Below are 25,953 nucleotides of genomic sequence, written 5' to 3'. Positions count from 1 at the left end.
ATAAAAATCATTAAACCAAATGCCCGTTTTTCCATGAGCAAAACGGTTTAATACACAAACAAAATAATAAACAGGGTACATAGCTGTAGTAGTGTATACTAGCTGTGAGAACTGCTATAAAATATTGTTCATAAAGATATTATTTAGTGACTTTTTTAAAGACAGGCTTTAAAATTAGTTTAACACGAACATTCTCTGACAGTCTTTTATTTTGAAAAACAGGTGGGGCGAATGCAAATCCTGAATGTTTTGTTTTTAACCCTGCAAATACAAAATAATTTGTGCCCAAAATTTATAATTGTTTTGTTCCACAATCTAATCACAAATTTGACTGATTTGTTCTTCTGAACTAGAGGAATGAGGGGAATTTATCAAATGTAATTTATATAATGGCAAGGACATAATGATATAGCCTACTTTAAGTCAAATATGTAAAAAAAATAAGGACATACATACATTTGTTAAAATATACACCACAAAAAGGACAGGATTTTTTTTTAATTCTACAGTGATAAACCTGAAATTAAGGTTCTTGAAAGCAAAAAATAAATAAAATAAATAATTGTACACTAATATTTTACATTTCAATTTTTTTTATAAAATAATTGTCTGCTTCCATGATTTAACATTTATCACCACATATAAACAATTAACAAACAAATAAATATAAAAATATCATACAAATTTTTTGCAATGATAATTCATGAATCAAAGAATCGATTCAGTTAAAGAGTCGACTCTCAGCAGCAGTGTTTACTGTCAGTCGATCAGCGGCTAGGCTTTTCCGTCTGATAAGGTGATCACTTGTTTTTGTTTCCGTAGACGTGCTAAGTTACTTATCGCGCCGTTTTGTTGACGGAACGAACATATCCGCATTTTCTGCAATCCGATTATCGTATTTAAAAGTGAAACAGACAGCATCTCTGTAGCTAACGAGCTGTTACATGTAGCAGATTAGCTGACCAGCTAAACTCAGATATTCAGAATATATATTCTGCAAGCTAGAATATTTACAACTGACCATCAGCACGACACAGAATGCATATCTACCACAGTTTGATATTCGAGGTTCTAACAGCTGTTTTTACTGGCAATTGCGCTATTACATGTCAGGTTGCGTTGTTAGCCTGCTCCTGTACTATTTGTTTACACAGATCTGCTGCTCTGCACCGAGCTTGCAGATGATGTGCATCATGCAATGAGCCTAATATAAGCATTTTAGATCGTATGTTAATGGACAAAATAGATTAAGAATTGAATGTTGTTGTAATTTTTATTATGCAGGTTATGTAAAAACATTTGTAAGTGGCGTGCATAGGTCTAAATAAAAACCTTTGTATGTAAGGTTTTTTTTCTCCTCTACCCACACGTACACTCTGCAAATAGATCTTCACAATATTAGACAATAACAAATGTCAGCCTAATAACCCAAATCTCTATCATATGATTTGTATTATTCTACTACATGGTTAATTTGCCTCTTACTGAGTAGTGTTAAATGGGTATGTATAAAATGTGTCAATCCCATGTGTGAACATAATGTGTGTGTCTGTATTTTTGCCGTCACTACAGTAAGCACAAACACCCACACACCAATTAGACACCTAGTCACCTGAGAGTGAAGTGAAGACTATCCTTAGCACCACATCTAGCTATTACCTCCCACAGGACAGACCACTGTGACTCTGTGGCCCCTCTCCCTGGTCAACCTCAGAGGGCCTTGCAACAAGATGCTGTTTTTTTATGCTGTGTATGTAAACACAAGGCGGGTTACAATCTCTCTTTGTTAACCTCACCCACACAGGGCTGAACGAACACACTGACACTGAAGAGTTCTACGTAGCATCCACCTGGACGGACTTTCTGGTTTTCGACCCTTTGCAGGTGGGTGGAAATTATCTGTCTTTTGCGTTATTGTGGTATTAAGACATATTTGAAAGTGAAAAGAAGCTACCAAGAATGTTGCACACCCTTACAGAATTCACTACAACTTTAGACAAAACACAAACTTGTTTTTAATTCATGTGTGCAGTTTAGATATTTCCTGAGAACCGTTTACTGAAAATGTGACTTTCAGTGCAAAATTTAATATTATTTTCATCGTCATATCTTTCTCTTTAGCAATTCTGCTTGTTTTAGATCAGGGCCTTTCAAACTGGGCTCCGTGGTGGACCTCCAGGGGGCCGCAAAGGATTTCTAGGGGGTTCATGGAAGGTTTAGAGGTTTAGAAAAAAATGTAAAAAATAAATAAATAATTAAAAAAAAGATTAAAATAAATAATTTATTTATTTATTGAACAATATAAAAGCATTTATCAAAATAATTAAATAAATAAATAATATAAAAAATTATTATAATAAGTAAATAAATTAGTAAATAAATAACCAAATATTTTTCAAATAATAAAATAGACACATATATATATGCATTTTTATTATTATTAATCGCAAATATTCTTAATATATCGATTAATCGCATCTGACGCATCTGACACAAAAGACTGTTTATCTAATATATGTGTGTGTGTGTATATATTACATTTATATGTGTGTGTCTGTGTGTGTGTATACATATACACACATATATTTATATATAATATATATAAATATAATAATATATATACACACACACACACACATATATATATATTTATATATATATATATATATATATATATATTATAAACACAAACTTTTATATTAGATGCGATTAATCACAATGAATCGATTTAACAGCCTTAAGGCTTTTCGTCAGATTTCACAGCTGCAGTGTGTTTAATTGGAGAGCTCAGGTGGAGAGAGATGCTGTTGGGCTCAGGGAGATGCCGGTGTGTGTCGAGGCCCTGCTGGGCTGCTGTAACCACAGAGAATACTGAGCTCTGCATGCACTTTATCACTCTAATAAAAGTAGTCTGTTACTGCAATGCTCTTTTAGTTCGTCTCGTTTAAGATTGTTTGTTTGGATTAGATATTCTCTGCTGTTATATTTTTGTTTTTCTGTATTTCTTCCTACATGTCCCTCCTCTTCCTCCTGGTCTCTACAGGATAGCGGATCAGGTCTTGAAACATGAGCTCTGTGGCAGTGTTGACTCAGGAGAGTTTTGCAGAGCACCGCAGCGGCTTAAAGGACTTTGAGAACACGGGTAGGACGACTGTAGCAAAATTAGGGGTGAAACAAATTTTTTTTGTACCACAATTAATCTCATGTGTAATGGCAGGAAAATATTAATAGGGCTGCAACAACTAATTGATAAAACCATTAATAATCAATAATGTTGAAAACAGCCGTGCTGCTAATTTTTTGTGTGGAAGTGGTGATACTTTTTTTAAGACTCTTTGATAAATAGAAGGTTCAATGAACAGCATTTATTTTCCTTTAATAAACGTATTTATTACATTTGATAAAGCATTTATTAAATAAAAATAATTTGTAGCATTTTAATTGTCTTTTTTGATCAATTGAAGCACATTTGCTGAATACAATTACTACTTTCTCTCTTTATTTAAATCTTACCACAAATGACAAATGTCAAAATTGATAACAATAATAATAAATGTTTCTTGAGCAGCAAATCAGCATAGTAGAATGATTTCTGAAGGATCATGTGACACTGAAGACTGGAGTAATGATGCTGAACATTTATTTTTGTCATCACAGGAATACATTTAGGCTAATACATTTTTAAATGTATTAAAGTAGAGAACAATTGTTTTACATTGTAATAATATTTCACAGTATTACTGTTTTTACTGTATTTTTGTATCTGAGACTTTTTACAAAAACATTAATAAATTGTAATGTTTCCAAACTTTTTACAGGTACTGTAGGCTTGGTCTAGGGTTAGTTTGCATGTAATTATGCATTATTTACTGTTATTACTACAGTAAGTACATGTAACGTAAAAAGTACACTGTAAAATAAAGTGTTGCTTTTTTTCTTATTGTCTGTTATTAGGTAGAGTGCCAGAGGATGAAGCATATATACCCACCTATCTGGAGGCCTTTCCACCTTTGCCAGACAAGGGCAGTCCAGGTGAGAAGACGGGTGAGCCGGCAGGTGCCTGGAGCAAAATCCGACCCATCAAAGCTTCTGTCATCACTCAGGTAACTATTATTACTCCACAGATTGTTTGTGAATAAGCTGCTAGAGATCTGAAAAAATGTTCTTCTTGTCAAGCCACCACCATGTCTTTTTCCCCTTTCACACTCTCTGCACTTTCAGGTGTTCCATGTCCCACTGGAGGAGAGGCGGTATAAAGACAACAGTCAGTTTGGCGAGGGTGAGGAGGCGAAAGTGTGCCTGGATATCATGCAGAAGACAGGGGCACATATCGAACTCTCGCTTGCCAAGGACCAAGGCCTCTCCATCATGGTGACTGGAAAATTGGACTCGGTCATGAAAGCGAGGAAGGAGATTGTGGCCCGACTGCAGACTCAGGTGCTTTTTTGATTCTTGCTCTTCTTATAAACCTTATGTGCCAGAGAAAAGAGCACGCAGACATCTTTAGAATTTTGTCTTTGAACTTCTGTTTTTGCGGTAGCTCTGAATATTTCTATGGCATTGCTGTCAAAGAGTAATTAGCTGGTAAACTTATTGTAGAGTTAGCGAAAGGTATCATGAGCATTGTAGGACCCTAGTTTTTTGTGTGGCTTTTGGTCACCTAACCAATTGTACTACTGTACCTGAATCAAACTTCAAGCAAACAGATGCAAAGGCTATATAACCATGGACAATTATTTAAAAAAAATTATATTATCTTTCCAGCTTATTTTTAACGTAAGAGCCGGCGTGACAACTTTAAACTTTGATGTCTGTCCAAAAACAGTTTATTGAGCTGTTAGATGTTGTAAACTGGTATTTGTCATAACATTATTTGGTAACACTTTACAATACGGGTGCACTTATAAGCATTGATTCATACTTAACTAATGCACAGATAATCATGAGTTAATGTATGATTCATGAAGAACTAAACCATTAATTAATTATTACTGCATCAGCAACTAATAAAGAGTCTATATGATTAATAGATTAAGTAATAAATGAATTGCTATTAATTAAACGTGTCATCATGTATTAATTCCTTAATAACATATTTTATTAACTGATAGTATAAATTAATGTCTTAATTACCACAATTAATCAACGCTATGCACTTCAACTTCCAGTTGTCTGCTTTAATTAATCATTCGCTAATGATTTGCAAATCTATCATTATGTTATGACTTTACTTGTTGAGGCACATGACTATTAACTAATTGTTAAGTAATATGTCATTATGGTTATGGGCTTTTTCATCCCCACTAAAGGTCTGTGGGGCAGTTGCACATGCAGTGAGTGTAATGTCAGAGAGTGTTTGAAGGATGGGTAAGTTGGGTCGCACACAAATATCAGCACACCAGAATCTGAAATACTGACGCTGTTACACCGTGTTTAAACTGGACGAGGCCATTACAGCTGTTTACACTTGACATGACAGACCATTGCAAGTCCATTTGTCCTTCATAACAGAAGTAGCGCAAGAGCTCGGAGTACGTCAGAAATAGAGTAAGGCATCAGTTTACTGTCGGGGTTTTGTTGTGTCGTGTAGCATTGTGTCGCATCCAGTGTTGTATCAATGATTATAATGGGTTCTAGCAGGGCCGTGCAGAGACCTCTGGAGGGGCAGGTGCTCAAAGTATAAAAGGGGGCACATGCGGAACAAGGCTTTAAATAGGGCTGTGCTCAAAATATCAATACAGTAATATATCAATACGGATGATTCTGTATCGATACAGTAGCAAATGCATTGATGCAGTTTTGAAAAAGAAACAGAACAGAAAAGACAAATTTTACGTTTAAAAGTTAAAAAAAAAATTAATGTGCAGTGTGCACCTATTAATAACTCTGGGATTAGAAACTGAAGTATCTTAGGTTTCCCAACCTGATGGCTTTTTCTTCTCTGTTATACAGAATAATAAAGAACGGCTGTTATAGTACACTGTGTAGGACAAAATCAACGTGGCCCATGTTTCGTACAGTATAGTTTTATTTAATGCCATATCAGCATCTATGGCTATTTTCCTGGCATAAACTGATTTACACAAATACAAGAGTTATATTTATACAATGAAAATAAAAACAAAGCAAACAGAAACAGCAATTAATACTTTACAAGATTTTTAACATTAATGTAATACCTGTTCTGGTACATTCTTACTAAAGTCCTTAAAGGGTTAGTTCACCCAAAAATGAAAATTAAGTCATTAATTACTCACCCCCATGCTGTACCAACCCCGTAAGACCTTCGTTCATCTTCGGAACACAAATGAAGATATTTTTGATTAAATCTGAGAGGTGGATCACTGCTACATAGGCTGCCAGAGGGAATGAAACTTGACGGCCCAGAAAGTCATTGAAGAAAATGTTTAAATATTCCATGTGACTACAGTGGCTCAACTATAAGTTTATCAAGCGACGAGACTACTTTTTGTGCGGGAAAAAAACAAAAATAACGACTTTATTCGACTATTCCTTTTCTTCCTTGTGGGCCTGAGACGAGAGTTCAAGAGATTTCCACGACGCATGCGCGAGAACTGAGAAGAGAACGTTCTTCTTCTAATACTTCTTGTTCAGTTCTCGCGCATGCGTCGTGGAAATCTCTTGAACTCTCGTCTCAGGCCCACAAGGAAGAAAAGGAATGGTCGAATAAAGTCGTTATTTATGTTTTTTTTTCGGGAAAAAAGTAGTCTCGTCGCTTGATAAACTTATAGTTGAGCCACTGTAGGCACATGGAATATTTAAACATTTTCTTTAATGACTTTCTGGGCCGTCAAGTTTCATTCCCTCTGGCAGCCTATGTAGCAGTGATCCACCTCTCAGATTTAATCAAAAATATCTTCAGTTGCGTTCCGAAGATGATCGAAGGTCTTACGGGGTTGGTACAGCATGGGGGTGAGTAATTAATGACTTAATTTTCATTTTTGGGTGAACTAACCCTTTAAGTGAGTTTGCTGCCTTTGCTGTTGTTTTTAGTGCTGCTGCTGCTGCTGATACTGCTGGAGCTGATCTGAGACTGTAGACATTAAAACAAACATATAGAGATATATTAGCTGATTAAATCATTATTATGTGACCATGACAAGATGTAAAGACTGCTGACAGTGTTTGGAACCTTCACTAGCTCACTGACCTGCTGTAACCCAGGCTGCTATAATATAATAATATAATAATAGTAGCCTATATAATAATACTAGGGGAGATGTTCACAGAGGCTTCTGCACACAAAACATAAGATATTGGTAAGCCTAACGGTATGTGATAATAAGCCTAAACTCTTACCAGATTTGTGATGATAATTTTTATGGCTCTATACGTTTGTTAAATAAATACTGTAATAATAATAATAATAATAGTTTAAAGTAAAAATAATAGTTTTAAGTCAAATAACATAAAAAGACCAGACCCCTCGACGCCCGTGAAACTTTTCTCCCTCAAACAGCAAGCTAACGTTACTTCTACAGCCTACACACAGCAATATAAACAACATCTCAGCATGCTCTTCACGTCGTTCTTGTAACATAATAATAATAATAAGTAAACAAACATCAAAATCACTTCGCTGAGAATAAAACACCACTTATCAGCAGCCGCAGAGTTGAAGATATCCTCTGGTAGTGCGCGCAGCCGCGCGAAATTAAAAAATGCGCGTGCATTGTGAGGAATCGTCCCGGATGAGTTCGTCAGGTGAAAGGTCATCATGTGGGTCATTTTATTTACGGCTAAATTATTATTCATTAATTTTACTAATAGTTAGATTGGGCAGGGATCCACAAAAGGGCCTTTAATTACAAAAAAAAGGAGAAGAAATTTTGCCTTGACAAAAGGGCACTTTGGGCACCAAGGGGCAAAAGGGCAGGTGTTCGAGCACCCAAAGCCCCCCCCCCCCCCCCCCCCCCCCCCCCAATTTAGTTAATAGTAATGTGCCTCAACAAGTAAAGTGCATAGCTTTGACTAATTATGGTAATTAACACATTAATTTACACAATTAATTAATAAAATATGTTAATAAGGAATTAATACAGGATGACACGTTTAATTAATAGCAATTCATGTATTACTTAATCTATTAATCATATAGACTCTTTACTAGTTGCTGATGCCGTAATAATTAATTAATGGTTTAGTTCTTCATGAGTCATACATTAACTCATGATTATCTGTGCATTAGTTAAGTATGAATGCATATTAGTGCACCCGTATTGTAAAGTGTTACCCATTATTTGAATGTGTTAACATACTCATAAACACACTAGTTTGCAGCGTGATTATTTTAGCGTTTACTGAACTTTACTGTTAAGTGTGTCACACATCAGACGTGAAGCGCCACGCTGCACTGTGGCTAATGAATTGAAGTCTCACACAGAAGATAGTCTTTCTTTCCAAGAAAACTGAATTTAAAACCAGAAAATAGGGGCTCATATATTGAAACAAATTAGGTTAAATATTTCAAGTGGGTTACCAACAGGTATGTTTAGGGTTTGGTTGCTTTGGTTAATTGCGGAGTATTTTCTCCTTCAAACTGCTGTGAAAAAAGTCTCAAAAATGCTGTTTGAAATCGCTGGTGTTACTGACGTCACAAACTACCTTGTAACCAATCACATCAACGTGCCGGCAGGCTTTAGCATATCATTAACAGCAAACTAGCAGGGGAGTCTCGAGAGATGCCAGGTTATCCCAGTATATTATTTGTTGATATTAAAAATCGGGTAGATGGCAATATAGCGGGTGTATGATGTATACAATATTATGATCAACTATGTGCCTTTCTGATGTTCTGAGTTGTTCATGGGCAGCTTCCTAAATGAAGCAAGGGTGTAGAGTTGCATTCAAGCTATTTTAAAGAATGAAGATTTTTTATTTATTTTTTTACAGGCAAAAAACGTTTAAATATGTATTTTTAATAAATACATACAAAATAAATATTATTTTTGGTGATCACAGATGAGTTTTAAGGGATACAATTATGGACTACATGGGGACTTTAAATGTATCCAATTAAACAGCTAAATCATTCCAGAAAAATAATAATATAAATACAGAATTGAATAATAAGATCTTACTGTCATGTTGTGGAAATACAAAGCGGAAGACACAACCATGAGTGCAGAGCTGAAAGGGGGTGGGGCTTCATAAGGTCTATTCAATTTATTTTGCTGTTTGGTTTTCATTTTTGGGTGAACTAACCCTTTAACGCTAAACTCCTCAGGCCTCATCGACTGTGCTTATTCCGAAAGAACATCATCGTTTTGTGATCGGGAAGAATGGGGAGAAGTTGCAGGAGCTGGAGCTGAAAACAGCCACCAAGATCGCCATCCCTCGCTCTGACGATCCCAACGCCAACATCCGCATCACCGGCACCAAGGAGGGCATTGAGAAAGCTCGGCATGAAATCCAGCTCATTTCAGCAGAGCAGGTAACCATTAAAGGAAGATGAGATGAGGTTTTATATTTCATTCCATCAGCTTTATCATTTCCTCACTGTCTGCTTCAGGATAAGCGTGCCGTGGAACGTTTGTCTTTTGAGAAAGCTTTTCATCCATTCATCGCCGGTGCATATAATCGACTGGTTCATGAGCTGAGTCAAGAGACTGGTGCTCGTATTAGCATCCCGCCACCCAGCGTACCCAAAGATGAGATTGTAATTACCGGCGAGAAGGAAGCGGTCGCCATGGCGATTGCACGCATCCGGGCCACTTATGAAGAGAAGGTGATTTAATTATGCTACCGTTTAAAAGTTTGGGATCAGTTGTTATAAATGCTGTTCTTTTTAACTTCTCTGTCCTTGTCCATTGCTGTCCTGTCTGTTCATCAAAGAATCCTGAAAAAGAAATGTAGCACTCTTTCCATAAAAATACTAAGCAGCACAACTATATTCAACATTAATATTAATATGAAATGTTTCTTGAGCAGCATTTCAGCATATTAGAATGATTTCTGAAGAATCATGTGACACTGAAAATAATTCAGCTTTGCCATCACAGGAATAAAATACACTTTAAATGTATTCAAATAGAAAAGAGTTGTTATAAATTGTAATAATATTTAAAAATTGTACTGCTTTTTCTCAATTTTTCAAAAAAATATTTCAAAAACATTTTAAGATCTTACCAACCCCAAATGGTATTGTATTTTAATTACATTATTTTGTGTACACGCATGCAAATATGCTACTAGTGACGTTTCCTGACCTCCTACTTAATATTTACAAGCAGAAACGAAAAACGACCACAATCTCAGTGGAGGTGAAGAAGTCACAACATAAGTACATCGTAGGCCCTAAAGGCAACACCCTGCAGGAGATCCTGGAGAACACGGGGGTGTCTGTGGAGATGCCTCCTCTGGACTCCGTATCGGAGACCATCATCCTCAGAGGGGAACCGGATAAGCTGGGTCCGGCTCTTACGCAGGTGTACGCCAAGGTTAGCTGTATTAAATATTTTGTGTAAATCCACGATTATTATATGGCCATATTTTTAATAGAATGCAAAGGCAGCTTTTCACATGGCACTTGTTTGTCCTGCAGGCTAAAAGTGTGATAGTGGTGGAGGTGATTGCTCCGGCCTGGCTCCATCGATTCATCATTGGCAAGAAAGGACAGAACATCGGTCGCATTACACAGCAGCTGCCTAAGGTATTAAAAAGCGAAATGAGAACTCAGTGTTATAAGATACTAGAATAGAATATGGCAAGTGAGAACTGAGAATGGAGTGCTGCGGGGAAGACGTGTTTTTGTAGTCAACCTCTCGTCGACAACCTCTCTAGTCCTATTTAGCCACATGTTAGCAACTACCCTTTTCAAGACACATAAAAGTGGGTATTACTGGTGTATATTATTTCATATAATTTACTGTTAAAATATCTCAAACTTGTGTCAACTACAGACCTTATTTCAGGTAATTAAGAAAAAAAAAAGATGGAGCCGGAAGTGCAAAAATGCTAAGTTTTAGGACTCATTCCTAGAGCACTGTATTTCTTATTGTCTAAATCCTCGAATAATGAATAATAATATATTCTATCACATAGAAAGCATTAATATTAAGAATAATTATAAACAATAGGCCCTACATTATGATCTTGTGACTGTTTGTCATCACTAGGTTCATATAGAGTTTACTGATGGAGAGGAACGTATCAGTCTGGAGGGACCGACGGAGGAGGTAGAACAAGCCCAGGCTCAGATACAGGAGATCATCAACGACCTGGTCAGAGAACACTTGAATATCTCATTATTATTATTTTTATTTTTGTTAAAATGCAGATAGAAATGTGATTAAAAACTATATTAAAAATGTCAGGGGAATTTTGGTTGCCAAATCATTTCACATATGCTATCATGTTTTTTTTTCTTCAGCTTTAGACTGGATTTGTGGAATATAAACATACTGTTTAGGTAAACACCTCAAGTATTTTATTTTCCTTCGTTTAGATGGCGAGAATGGACTATGCAGAGATTAACATTGACCAACGTTTCCATAGACATCTCATTGGCAAAAACGGAGCCAACAGTAAGTTTAGACCCTTTTTGAAATGTTTAATCTGAAACTGCTGTCATGTTTAATATTAAAAAGAAAATAGAGCTCAGGGCATAGCTAGAAAAAGTAATATTTGAATAGTCAAATTGTGGTTTTACACATTATTTGATTACAAACAGCGCACAATGTCAAAACTCAACAGTTCCAAATGTACTTCTCCCTCACTATACAAATATCTAGTTCAGTCATGAAACTCTAGACACAGGCTGATAGGTCCTTTACATGCAATCTGCAAGCATTCATATCATTACCGCATGGCGCAAGCTGATTTCCTCTGCTGATCCTGCAGCCAATGATATTGCTTGCTCAACATTCAAATAGTCTGGTTCAGTGTTTGTTGTAGGCTAATCCTGCAGTGCGCTGGTTTACTCTGAAACCCTCCACCTCCCCCAGGTCTGTTACATGCCTAGGTCTGTTACATGATTTATGTATGCCTACTTATGCAGCAGCAGCGTATCTTACATGCTCACAGTAGTGTGTCTGTGTATCTATTTGCAGTAGCTGCAAAAATCAACAGCAGCAGCTGTGTAGCAGATCTAGTCTACCAAGACCAAATACATTAACATTATCATATTCATTAACATGCAAAAACTGCTAGAGTTTGTCCCTAGAGTTGTCATGATTTAAATATAAATTTCCTTATTCCTTCATTTTCTTCATGACCACAGAACCTGGGACAAATGATTGACTGACGTGTTACATACTTGATCTGATTGTTACCTTTGAGCTATCCATAACATAAAGTTTTGATCAACAGTGAAGATGATAGTTAATAGATTTTTTTGGTGCTTTTCCCTAGTAAATCGGATAAAGGAGCAGTATAAGGTATCAGTGAGAATCCCTCAGGACTCTGAGCGCTGTGGGTTGGTTCGTATCGAAGGCGATCCTCAGGGAGTACAGCTCGCTCGCAAGGAACTGATGGACATGGCCCAGCGTATGGTGAGACGTACTATGTGGTAGAACAAAGGCATTCTAAATGTGACATTATGAACCCATCTGCATGGTTTAAGGTTTGTAATTTTCTAGCATTTTTGACGCTGTAGGAAAATGAACGCACAAAAGACCTGATCATAGAGCAGAAGTTTCACCGCACCATCATTGGGCAGAAAGGAGAGAAGATCAGAGAAGTGCGGGACAAGTTCCCTGAGGTCTTCACAGATTAATTTTGTAAAACACAGACAGCCATATTCTGCTACAAGTTTGATAAAAGATTTCATACAGATGCCTTTGGTTTCATTTCTGCAGGTCATTATCATCTTTCCAGACCAGCAACAAAAAAGTGACATAGTGCAGCTCCGAGGGCCTAAAAACGAGGTGGAGAAATGTGCAAAGTTTCTGCAGAAACTCATCGCTGAGCTGGTACAAGTGTTATTTCCTCTTGCTTCCTTCCTGCTCTAAAAAAATATTTACTTAGGGACTAATACAAGTTCACAAATACAACAGGTATTATGTGTTCAGGCAGCTGTGGAATTATTATTATATCTGCCTACTGATGACAAATTAGTTTGTTTGTTTTTCCTGCAATGCTACTGTAGTCTGTTTTGAAGGTATATTGACTGTTGTTTACAATCAAGAACTTCAGTCTTTGAATTTTCTCATGCCTAATTAAATGTTTATCATTTCGTTAGGTTGAGAGCAGCTTCTCAATTTCTGTACCCATCCACAAGCAGTTCCACAAAAACATCATTGGCAAAGGAGGTGTCAACATTAAAAAGGTGAAGAATCAGCCATTTTATTTAGATTTGTAAAGATCACTTTTTAATGCCGTAACAGAATTAATAATCCTTCAAAGGGATAGTTCACCCAAAACTGAATTTACTGTCATTTAATCATACTCATCATGTTGTTCCAAAACTGATTGATTTTCTTTCTTCTGTGGGAACAATAATTTGAATAGAACATTATGAAGAATCTTTCATATACACTTTCCATATAAGACTTTCCATACAACAACAGTTCACAGCAATGTTATTTTAGTATTTTTTATCATAATAATTTATATATATATATATATATATATATATATATATTAAGTATAATATTATATAATATATAATAATGTATTATATTTTTAGTATTTTTTATTATAATGTTTATTGATATTTATATTGAAGTATTTTTAGTTTTTTTCTTATATTTTATTCATTTTAATTTATTTAAGATTGAATTTATTGTATTAGTTTTATAATATTTCTTTATAGCTTGAATTTATTTTTTCGATTTTGATTTTAGTACTTATTCATTTCAGTTTCTAATTTTCAACATTTTTATGTTTTTTAAAGTCTAAAATCTATAAGTCTATACAGTGTTTATATTTTTTATTTCATCTATTTCAATTACTAAAAATATTTTAATAGTTTTAGTTTTACTTATCAATAACAACACTGGTTCATACTGAGAAAAAAAAAAAAAAAAAAAGCACAGTGAAAGTTCTGTAGGAATTACAACATTCAGAGTGTGAATAAGTAATTACAAATTTTTTTTTTTTTTTGTGAACTTGATATTTAATGAGAGAGATTATGTTGCTGTGTAAATCTATATAGATACGTGAGGAGACCAACACCAAGATTGATCTCCCAACGGAAAACAGCAACTCTGAGATGATTGTGATCACAGGCAAGAAGAGCAGCTGTGAAGCCGCAAGAGATCGGATCCTCGCCATTCAAAATGAGCTGGTGAGAGAAACGTGAAGCTAGAGAATGTGTTCGAGGTGTAATTCCCAGTATTTTTACTTTTTCATCTCTCTCACATTCTCGCTTAATCTTTCAATTGTCCCAGGCCAACCTGAAGGAGGCTGAAGTTTCCATCCCAGCCAAGCTGCATAACTCTCTGATTGGATCCAAGGGCAGTCTGGTGCGCTCCGTAATGGAAGAGTGTGGGGGTGTTCATATCCACTTCCCTGCGGAGGGCTCAGGGTTGGACAAGGTCACAATCCGGGGTCCTGCAGAGGAGGTGGAGAGAGCCAGGAGACAACTGTTGCAACTGGCGGAGGAGAAGGTGAGTAATGGGATGAAGATGTACAACAGTAAAGCAAAAAAAAGACCGCATTGCAGGAAACGCTGTTATATTTCCAGTTATTCAATCTATGTGAGACATTTGTCTTTTGTCCCACCAGCAAGTCAACAACTTCTCAATGGAGCTTCAAGCCAAGCCAGAATACCACAAGTTCTTGATAGGCAGAGGAGGAGCTAATATCCGACGCGTACGGGATCGAACCGGAGCACGGATCATCTTCCCATCACCAGATGAGCAAGAACAGGAGCACATTACCATCATGGGTAAAGAGGAGGCTGTGTGGCTCGCCCAGAGAGAGCTGGAGACCCTCATCAAAAATCTGGTATGACAGAAGAGAAAGATGTGTATTTGAAATTTTCTTTATAGGCACTTCCTTCAGTTCATCTGTGCTTCCTCTCAGGATGATGTGATAGAGGACAGTATGGTCGTGGAGCCCCGGCATCACCGTCACTTCGTCTGTCGAAGAGGGCAGGTGTTGAGAGAGTTGGCGGAGGAGTATGGAGGCGTAGCCGTTAGCTTCCCTCGCACGGGCACTCACAGTGACAGCGTCACTCTCAAAGGACCCAGAGAGTGTGTGGATGCTGCTAAGAAACGCATTCAGGAGATCGTTCGAGATCTGGTGAGTCTCTAATTCAACTTTGGACTGTTTAAATTTAGATTGCGTTGTTGAAGCGTGAATGGATTCGTATTGTGATTAATACTGGAATTCAGTCTCTCTAGAAAAACACGATTATGCGATCGCATAATTAAATGCATAATCAGCCAAAGTTCGCATATTTATGCGGGGCCACATTTTTTCAAATACGCCGCACTTTCGCTGCATAAATTGCCGATTTCCACGCAAAATATGCGGGGCTTTCATGATTTCATCGAAAAAGTCACATATATCTTAGCAGAAAGTTGAAAAATGTTGCGTTTACTTCACACAAGGGCAGCCATTTACCCCTGTTGCCATAGGAACGTTATGAGGTGACTTAATTACGCGACATGAACATCATCGAAAAGCTGTAAAACAGGAAGCACAGGTTTTATTTTTTCATATTTTATTTATTCATTTTTACAGAAGTTGTAGCATATTCAGTTTGTAAAGCTACAGAACTTGTTTGACTCATCAATGTTTTGTAAGTTTGAGCCATGTGTTTATTAAGGTCTGAAATAAAACAAGATGAGAACTTAAATATTCCCGGCACTTTCTGTGATGTACTATGCTTGCTTATCATAGGAAGTAATAAGAAATGACTCTAGTGAGAACAGGGTGTTGGGGGAATCCCTTTTTTTCTCTCTTTTTCATCAAACCCCTGTTTTTGCAAGTTCCCGCAATTTTTTGCAAGTTCCCGCAATTTCATCGCATAAAATTGCATAAATATCTCATATTCCATCGCATTTTTTAAGAAAACGTGCCGCATAATCAAGGATTTTTGCCCGCAACAATCACAAAAAAACTATTTTTTCTGGAAGGGCTGGGAATTGTTTACTGCGTGTATTGTCATTGGCTTGTCTGCCAAGAACAGTTTATACACTACTGTTTAAAAGTTTGGGGTGAGTAAGATTTCTTCAAAATATTCCAGCCTTGGTTAGCATAAGAGACTACTTTCAAAAACATTAAAGAATCTTACTGACCCCAAACTTTTGAGAGGTAGTGTATGTAACCTGCTTCTGAAGGAAATCTCAGAGAAGAAACACTAACACATTCCACTCACTGACCTTCATGTTCTGCTGGTGTGTCTTCAGGAGTCGCAGGTGAGTGTGGAGGTGTTGATTCCTCAGCGGTACCACAGAGCCATCATGGGGCCCAAAGGCTGCCGAATACAACAAATTACACGGGAACATGAAGTCCAGATCAAATTTCCAGACAGAGATGAGTCTGCAGGTCTCTTTCTTACTCTCTCAAATTAGTTCAGATACTTTGTCGTTCTATTTACACGAAAAGCTGACATTTTTTGTTTTATTTGTGGCTTGCAGCTCAGGAACCTGCACCTCAGGAGAATGGAGATAAGGACCTCATCCCTCGGAAATGCGATATGATCGCTGTGACGGGTCGGGCCGAAAAGTGCGAGTTGGCGCGTGCAGCTTTACTGGTAAGGAATTCTGGATTTTCACCTCTTCCTTTTGTCCTTTTGTGGATTTGGTTTTGATCCTCTTTATCCTGCCTTTTCCTTCCTCTTCTTTTTACACTCAAGGCCTTAGTTCCTGTGACGATTGATGTTGAAGTTTCCTATGACCTTCATCGATACATCATAGGACAGAAAGGAATTGGAATAAGGAAAATGATGGAGGAGTATGAGGTAGAGACATATTGAATGGTACTTTGTTCACTACTGTTCAAAAGGTCGGTTTGGAGGTTTGGTACTTTTGAAAGAAGTCTTTATGCTTTCCAAGCCTGCATTAATTTCATATATATTCTTATAATATAATCACTTATTCTTAATACATTTTAAAATGTAATTTATTCTTGTCATTTTCAGTAGCCATTACTCCAGTCTTCAGTGTCACATGATCTTTCAGAAATCATTCTAATATGATGATTTTAGAGATGCACCGGTCAACCAGCCATTAAGCGGAGCCGGTGCATCTCTAAAATCATATTTAATTTGTTTTATTTTGGCCGATCTCTATTTGATCTATATCTGTATTTACTTGCTCACAAACTGCATTGCAATAATTTCCCAAAATGTGGAAATTAAACAAAGTCACCATAACAGAATGCACTGAACAAAATGTGTTCATTCAGGGGATAGTTCAGCCTGAAATGAAAATCCTGTCATCCGTTACAACACCCTCATTTCATTCCAAACATGTATGACTGCATTTTCTTCTGTGGAGCACGAACGGAGATGTTTAGAATAATGTCCAAACTGCACTTTTCCATACAGAAACGGCTGACCGCATGCTATCAAACAGGCTATATTTTATTTATTTTTTTAACAAAGAAAGTCAAACTTGTTCTGTGCTGTATAGGTGAACATTTGGGTTCCTCAGCCTGAGCAACAGTCAGATGTCATAAAGATCACAGGACAGGTGGACAGTGTGGAGCGGGCCAAACAGGGGCTGCTGGAGAGAGTCCAGGAGCTGAAGGCGGAGCAGGAAGATCGGGTACAACATCTGACATATGATGACAACGTAGTTTCCATATACAACGTGAGACTTGCTTCATGGAATAGAGTGTATATTCATTTATTGTTGAATAATTCTGTTTGTAGGCCTTACGGAGCTACAAGGTGACGCTCTCTGTAGAGCCCAAATTTCACCCCAAAATTATTGGCCGCAAAGGAGCCGTCATCTCTCAAATACGCAAAGACTTTGATGTCAATGTGCAGTTCCCTGACAAGACTGATGAGCAACAGGTATGTGTGAGCCAAGAATGCGTCTCAGAAGCAGATTTTCAAGAGGGCATTTCCTCATTCCTCATCCCAAACTGGTTCTTCTCTTGTTGTTTTAGAATTCCTCAGCTTTTTCTCTCAACTCATACCTTTCATACCTGTCATCCTATTTCTGTCTCTCTTCCTGTTAGTCTTTCTTCACGTGTCTTTGTCTCTTTTGTAGGATGTAATTGTGATCTCGGGTTATGAGAGGAATGCTAATGAGGCCAGGGCAGCTATAGAGCAGCTGGTGACAGCGCTGCAGGACATGGTGAGTGAGGACACCCGGCTGGACCGGCGGGTCCACGCACGCATCATCGGAGCCCGGGGCAAGGCCATTCGGAAACTCATGGAGGAGTTCAAAGTAAGAACAGTTTGTGTGTTCGCCAATAGAAACAACTATATAACATCTAAACTGGAGTAGGTAGTCATAATATTTAACATCATAATATTAAAAAGTATAATAATAATAATAATAATACAAAAATTATCAATGCTATTAAAAAATGGTAATCCTCAATAATAAGAATAATTATTAACTATTATTGTGATTATCAAACTAATAATAATAATAATACTATCACCAATTAAACATATTATTAGTATTATTATTATTATTTAAACACATCAATGATAATAATATTATTACTTAATATTATAAATCATAATTATAATGTATAATAATAAATAATTCAAAAAAATAAATAGTATTTATTAGATATTATATTATCATTAGTATTTCTACTACTACTACTTCTAATGCTATTGCTGTTATTATTAAAAACAATAACCATCACAATAATATTAATTGTGTAGTTCAAAAAAACTGTATTTAATAAGAACAGTTTATTTACCAGTGACTGAACTATAACACCTAAACTTTGATCATAATATTTAGCCCAATAATATTAATAATAATAATAATAATAATAATAATAATATTTATTAGAATAATAACAACAGTAATAAAATGTATCATAATAATTGTTATTATGATTGCTATTATTATTAGTGTTAATTATTATGTAATAATTAATAAATAAATTATTAAATAAAACCTTAAGAATAATACAATTATAGAAAAATCAAATAATTTTATTAAAATGTATAAATATCTAATAACTAACTAACTAACAAACAAACAAATAAATATTGAAAATGAATAATTCAGCCAAATAATTGATATATATTTGCTTCTTTATTCCAGGTTGATATTCGGTTTCCTCAGCCAGGTTCTGAGGACCCGAACAAGGTTACTGTCACAGGACTGCCAGAGAATGTTGAGAATGCCATTGACCATCTGCTTAACCTGGAAGAAGAATATGTGAGTTGGCAATCCACTGCAAATGCTTCTTTCTAATCTAGACAGATGGATTCCATCTCTTTTGTCTTCCCTTCCCTTTACATTCACACTCACTCATCTTTCCTCCTAGATGTTGAGTGTCACAGAGACCGAGACTATGGCAGCTTATATGAAGCCTCCTTCAAAGACAATGGGGACTGGAGGAAATGACGAGGATAACAAAGCCCTGGCTAAAGGCTTTGTTGTGCGGGACGCCCCCTGGAATGCACAAGGGAACAAGGTCATTTCTAAAAGAATAACTTCACCATTGTGTATTAGAAAACTTAATTGCCCTCATAATCATTCCCTTTTCTTCTATGCGACATCCAGGCACCAGACATGAGCAGTGCTGAAGAGTTCCCTACATTTGGATCTGGAATAGCACCGAAACAGGCATCTGCATGGGGACCCAAAAAATGCTAAATGAATGGATTTGTTGTGACTCCAGATCTCACATCTCTGACACTTAAGAACAAGAACATTCCATATTATTTGCTCTTGTCTTTCTCCTGGTGCGTTTAGTGACTTTACAGGACTTCTGTCCTCTTCCTTCTTTGCCTGAATAGTTCTTTTAGCATTGGTGGATAGATCTTCAACACTCTTCAACTGTTCACACTTCTGAAACGGAACCTAAAATAGCAGTTAGCGTCATCATTATCCACCTGTTGTTTAGAATCTGACAACAAATGGCTAGGCATTGGAGAACGAGGCGGATGTTATTTGTTTTCTGTTTTATTTCTTTGACTGTTTATTGCAAGAGAACCCCTAGTTCACTGTGTATGAGTTCCTTTTTAAAGTCCTTGATGGTTTTTACTGGTTTTTATCTGTGTGTGTATGTCTCTGTGTGTGTGTGTGTGTGTGTGTGTGTGTGTGTGTGTGTGTGTGTGTGTGTGTGTGTGTGTGTGTGTGTGTGTGTGTGTGTGTGTGTGTGTGTGTGTGTGAGAGAGAGAGAGAGAGAGTGAGAGAGAGAGAGAATGCATCTGAATGCACTTGCTCTGCTGAGTTTTTTCACTCTATACTATAAGAGAGATGAAGGCTCTTTTTTATATTTTTTCTGTATTTATTAGTGTATTTATATGTTTGTTATTTATCAATTCGTTCAGTGACTGAATATTCAAACTGATGGGTGTGGATGGTTTAGAAGCATAAAACGTTTTAGGAATCATTTTGCACTATGCTTGGTTTCTTTTGCTTCAGGAAATAATTTGTGTGTGTGTGTGTGTGTGTGTGTGTGTGTGTGTGTGTGTGTGTGTGTGTGTGTGTGTGTGTGTGTGTGTGTGTGTGTGTGTGTGTGTGTGTGTGCGCGCGTACTAGTCATAGCTTATTTTCACACGATCTGTGTGTGTGCGTGTGATTTTCTTTGAATTCTTACAATTTTGTCATTCAATTTGCTGTGTATATATAAACTATTTTTCATTTCACTTGTGCTTTTAACCCCTCAGAAGTGTAGGAAATTAAAAGATGTGTGTGATTTCATTTTTTTTTTAAATCCCCTGTTGATTGACAGATTATGAAAAAGTAAAAAACCTATTAACAAAAATTTTACAAAAACACTTTTAGTTTGCTGGTTCTCTGTTTGCATATTTTTAGATGAAAGTGATATGTGTATTTTTTTTAATGTTAAAATAATTTCACCTCACAATTCATAAGTGGCTCTGTCGCGTTATCAATTTTCAAAACATTGCTCTGTTTGTTTGAGCATCACAACCAGCATGAGACAGCTTGGCTGGCTCAACCAATGGCATGAGTTTGGGGGCGGGACTTTCTGTGTGGTTGACAGAGGGGGAAGAATAGTAGATCATGAAATCTATTTGTCATAATTTTTTGGCAATTCCATTTGGTGACGCTAGTGGCGCAGAAACTACACAATTCACATACAAATGTCTTCTGATGATTGACTTTAATGAGGGTCATTCCCTGTTCTGCTCGTTGAGTCTTGTGAATCCTTTTTTGTGGTGTGAATGTATATGGTTGCGTGAAGAACCATCTACAACCAGCCGAAGATAGAAACACTATCGGCCTTAAGTTATTGCCATAGAATATTTTTACCTAGATTTGATTACATTGATATGCAAAACTGCAATAACATGTTGGTGACAGAACTTTCCTTCTCCAAATAAAATAAATAAAGTGCAATTGCATTTTCTTTGCTGTTCTTTGTATTTCAAAAACTCAAAATGTCACCAAGTCTTAAGATGTCGTTCTGAGAGCGAGAATATGACATCATTTGTTTGACTAAAGAAAAACAGAATATAGATATATCAGTTAAAGCATTAAAATCTCAGTAATTCTTCAAACAGATGATTAAATCTCACAATACCTTACGCCACATTTTACCCCAAAATAAAACAGAATTAAATAAATTATATAATTCAGCAAGGACACATTCATTATACTGATAATAATGTTTCTTGAGCGTTAGAAGGATTTCTGAAGGATCAAGTGACTGAAGACTGGAGTAATGATGCTGATAATTTAGTTTTGCCATCACAGGAATAATTTATACTTTAAAAATGTAATAAAATAGAAAACAGTTGTAATAGGGTAATACTTAACATGATTATTTTTAGATGAGCATGGTGAGCGTAAAATACATTTTAAAAACATTAAAAAATCTTATCTACCACAAACTTTCAAATAGAAGTGGGTATAAAAATTGTAAAATATTAATTAGGTTGGGTTGTGATGTCCCAACACATTGATTACTGATAGTTTTCTCAATATTTAGTAATACAGTATATAGGCATGAAATTCAAATGAAGAAATGTTGACTCATGAAATTTCATATTTAAAAATAATACACTGTATATGCCATTGGTTATTTTTGCCTTACAGTAATGACAACTTTGGAGAGATTATTTTTGCCTTACAGTAATGACAACTTTGGAGAGATTATTTTTAAATATGAAATTTCATGACTCACCCAGAACTAATTGAAGACAGACATATTTTTCTTATGTTGTGCATAACTGTCTCTTTTTTGGATTTTTATTTTCTTACAAACCAGGAAGGTAATGTTAGTGTTATGTAACAGGCTGTACAACACAACAAAAAGACATTAAAAAAAAGAACATGAACAAATAATACAAACAACTGAAAAAGCAGCAATGGGCCGACATGAACCCCGTGTTTTCACATTTTCCAATTTACATAGCAAGCATTCATTCAGACATCGCCCTTGGCAATAAAGCGGGATTACTAATGTGAAATGTACACTCAAGTATGTCATATTGGCAACAAAATAAAAATAAAAAACAACTCAAACAAATGGATAGATATGCCTTCACAGAGGGTACTGTAAGTCTAGATACAATCAGAAGAGAGTTGATTTTTAGTTGTTGTCGTTTTTCCAGCAAGGGCTTACAATTGTGCAATCTTAGTCATAAGAGAATACAAAAAAAATGGCAATAAGTCTAGCATGGAGTAAACAATCTATTAAAAACAAATGACATTCCCAGTGTAAACACCAATCCTGGGATCAGGTATTCGAGTAGACGGCTTCAATTCTCACGATTCCTCATGAGTTCGGGCACATCAACCTGATATAAACAGTCCTTGCTGTTGAACAGGATGTTGAATGTAGAACATAAACATAAACAGTTCTTTCCATTTTCTTGTACCTGCCACCATTAACCACCATCTTACAATAAAGTTTGTGAGTAAACGAATGGGATTATCAGCACACGTGAACAGAAGACAAATCCGAACACAACACGTGTAAACAACGTCTAAAGCAGTGAATCATGTTAAACATAAGACAAGAACTCCCACAGGTGATCGACCTTAAATAATAGACGGCGAATGATGCAAAGACAACTGGCACACACATTTGGCCAGAACAGACACACTAATACAGATATAGCTTGATAAATCTCTTCTCCGGCTCTTTTTTGAGTGCTTTGGGGGTTTGTTTATATGCATTCATTCAGTTAAAGTATGTTCTTTTGCCACAATTTAAAACAAAAATTGATATTAGGGGTATGATGGGTCAAATAGAGAGTCTCACTCCATAGATGGTTACAGTTATATCTGTGTATTCACACACACACACACACACACACAAAAAAATCATTTTCTAGCCATCCGAGACATTTCTTAGCTTCTTGTCTTTATGTAGACATTTTAATAGACTAAACATTGTATCTACTGTCATTTGTGAATAAATACACAGCTATAAAAACAAATTTTTAGACCAATATTTGTAAAGAGAGTAAACAAAGCGATGAAAATAAACTGTAACACTGAGTCTCTTCCTGATCAGGTGATTTTGCTGACATTTCTTGACATTGTCATTGAAACAGGTCTTGGTTATTTCCAGGTTGATTTGTCCGTTGCAAGTCTTAAGAAAAACACGAGTATAAATCAAGGGCTGTGCTATGAATAGGTGGTTTTGTGTTGCTTCAGTCCAGTTTTATTTCTGAGAAAAACAGGCTCCCAAAGCAAAAAAAAAAAAAAAAACAGGGGTTGATACATAGATTTAGATGTATGAAGAGACAGAAAAAAAGAATGGAGAGCCTGCTGAGCGAGTGAATTTAATGAGAAAGACTAAAAATCGCCCACCAGTGTCCGAAACATAAAGTGCAGGCAGTGTCTCTGTCTCTGGGGATTATCATCACCATCCTTCTAAATGCAACGAACACAAAAGTATGTCTGAAACATGCAGAGATCAATGAGCCGGTGCAGCAAAACAATGCTAAAATCCTTAACGCCTCAGCACTGAAATTCAGTTGATATTGAGGAAGATGATGCTGATATCCTCCCGCGAGTCTCTTTTTACTCCACCCGTATGAGCAGGCCGTACAGGAGCGTGCCTCCTTTCTCCTTGGTGATCCACTCGATTTCTGCATTGCTGAATCGAGGGTCAAGGGGCTCGCTGATCCCCAGCGATGTCGGCCCCACTTTGTACGAGCCTGGCCGCACACACACCTGGAAGCCAACCTGTGCCTGGTGACAGCGGAGGGAACGTGGGTCTCGGAATCTGCACAGAAAAGTGTAACTGTCATCATTTTATGATTTAAAGTTCCACTATTATGCTATTTTAAAGCTTCCTAATTGAATTTTGAAGGTCTCCTACAATACGTTAACATGCATGCAAAGTCAAAAAACACTAATTTTCTTATAACATTAAAGTGTATTTTTTGCCTATTGTAGGAGATTGTATTTTTCTTATAATATACAGCATCACCTCTTTTCTTAAAGTGTCTGAAACAAAACTCCACTCTAAAGCCCTGCTTCCCGGAACCTACTCAGCTCTGATTGGTCAGATGGCCCAGTCTGTTGTGATTGGTCTACTGTTTACAGCACGTTGGAAACAAAACGGCCATTACCATATATGAATTTCAGCTCTGAAAGCTTCCTAAGCACTTGTATACAGTGATATGAACAGTAGGTATGGGTAGCGTTTAAATTTGATCGATACCGATACCGCTAATCAAAACCGTTACTTATCGAATCTGTTATCGATGCTACTCTCTATAGTTTGGTGCAGAAAGACATGATTTGAAAAGATGTTGAAAGTTATTTTATTACTGCTGAGCTTTAGTACTGCAGTTTACAAATGCCTCGAAGCAAACAGAAAAAGGCATATAAATCACATTTTTAAAATAAAAAGGCTCTTCAGAGAGAGAGAGAGAGAGAGAGAGAGAGAGAGAGAGAGAGAGAGAGTAGTAGTAGTAGTAAAAACTTTATTGTCCCACGGAGGGAAATTTGTGTTGGGCCATCACCCATGCTGCCGTCAGTATACAGTTAACATACAACAAATTTACAAACCAGATAATATTAATAATAAAAATGGCATAAATTACAACTCCGTACCGCCCTCATTTAACATCTTTACAGACACTGGGATAAATGAGTTTTTGAATCTGTTCAATCTGCAGCGAGGAACTCTAAACCTCCTCCCAGAAGGCAGCAACTCGTACTCTGTGTACAGGATATGCGACGGATCACACACAATCTTTTTAGCTTGCGTTAAAGTAGCCTGTTCATAGAGGGTCTGCAATGATGTCTGTTCTTTTACTCCAATGATTTTCCAAGCAGTGTGGATCATCCGTACCAGTTTAGTTCTACGTGCTACGGACAGATTACCAAACCAGACTACAATACTATATCTAATTAAACTCTCGAAGACTGCCTGATAAAAAATTATCATAAACCTCTGATCCACACCATAAAGTCTAAGACGCCGTAAAAAGTGCAACCGTTGTTGTAATCTACTGCAAAGAATATCTACATGGATATTCCATGTCAATAAATTATCAAACAAGACCCCAAGATATTTATGTGAAGGGACCTGTATGATGGTTTCATTGTGGATAATCACAGGCCTGTGATCACCAACTCCTCTAGGGTCGAACACCATTTCATTCGTCTTATTGACATTCAGAGCTAGGTGGTTATCCTTGCACCAATTCACAAACTGTTCAATCTCTGACAGATATTCAGACAAGTCCTCTGTCTTTTTCAATAACCCTAAAATTGCAGTATCATCTGAGAACTTAATGATGTGGTTATTAGAATAACGCCTTCTGCAATCATCTGTATACAAAGTGAACAAAACCGGTGAGCTAACACAGCCCTGAGGGGCTCCTGTGCTTAACGTTCTGAATTCAGATAGTGTCCCATTAACACTAACCTGCTGCCTACGATTGGTCAAAAAAGAATA

At 36.6% G+C, this 25,953-nt stretch overlaps 2 protein-coding genes across 3 annotated transcripts in view; one reads left to right on the top strand and one right to left on the bottom strand.

Moving 5' to 3' along the window:
* Nucleotides 1-723: 723 nt before the first annotated feature.
* hdlbpb (high density lipoprotein binding protein b) lies at nucleotides 724-21,430 on the top strand. The gene is made up of 28 exons (XM_077200971.1): nucleotides 724-796; nucleotides 1,805-1,884; nucleotides 3,044-3,142; nucleotides 3,955-4,103; nucleotides 4,222-4,437; nucleotides 9,248-9,454; nucleotides 9,533-9,748; nucleotides 10,254-10,460; nucleotides 10,565-10,672; nucleotides 11,139-11,243; nucleotides 11,468-11,546; nucleotides 12,373-12,512; nucleotides 12,617-12,721; nucleotides 12,819-12,932; nucleotides 13,202-13,288; nucleotides 14,117-14,248; nucleotides 14,352-14,570; nucleotides 14,689-14,910; nucleotides 14,989-15,207; nucleotides 16,320-16,458; nucleotides 16,551-16,666; nucleotides 16,769-16,873; nucleotides 17,547-17,681; nucleotides 17,789-17,932; nucleotides 18,132-18,311; nucleotides 19,155-19,271; nucleotides 19,381-19,530; nucleotides 19,620-21,430. Exons 3-28 carry the CDS (start codon nucleotides 3,067-3,069, stop codon nucleotides 19,710-19,712), a joined length of 3,780 nt encoding a protein of 1,259 aa, XP_077057086.1. The 5' UTR covers nucleotides 724-796; nucleotides 1,805-1,884; nucleotides 3,044-3,066; the 3' UTR covers nucleotides 19,713-21,430.
* Nucleotides 21,431-22,237: 807 nt separating this feature from the next.
* The window catches only part of neurl4 (neuralized E3 ubiquitin protein ligase 4), a 32,972-nt gene continuing 29,256 nt past the window's right edge, over nucleotides 22,238-25,953 (bottom strand). For both annotated transcript variants that reach the window (XM_077200980.1, XM_077200981.1), the window contains one exon: nucleotides 22,238-24,267. In XM_077200980.1, coding sequence (XP_077057095.1) covers nucleotides 24,063-24,267 — 205 coding nt within the window. In that variant the 3' untranslated portion in view covers nucleotides 22,238-24,062. The remainder of the gene's footprint in view (nucleotides 24,268-25,953) is intronic.

Source organism: Siphateles boraxobius, unplaced genomic scaffold (genome assembly GCF_051911475.1).
Source record: "Siphateles boraxobius isolate OS27281-9 unplaced genomic scaffold, OSU_SipBor_1 46, whole genome shotgun sequence".
Taxonomy (NCBI): domain Eukaryota; kingdom Metazoa; phylum Chordata; class Actinopteri; order Cypriniformes; family Leuciscidae; genus Siphateles; species Siphateles boraxobius.
This window is presented reverse-complemented; position numbering and strand designations above follow the sequence as displayed.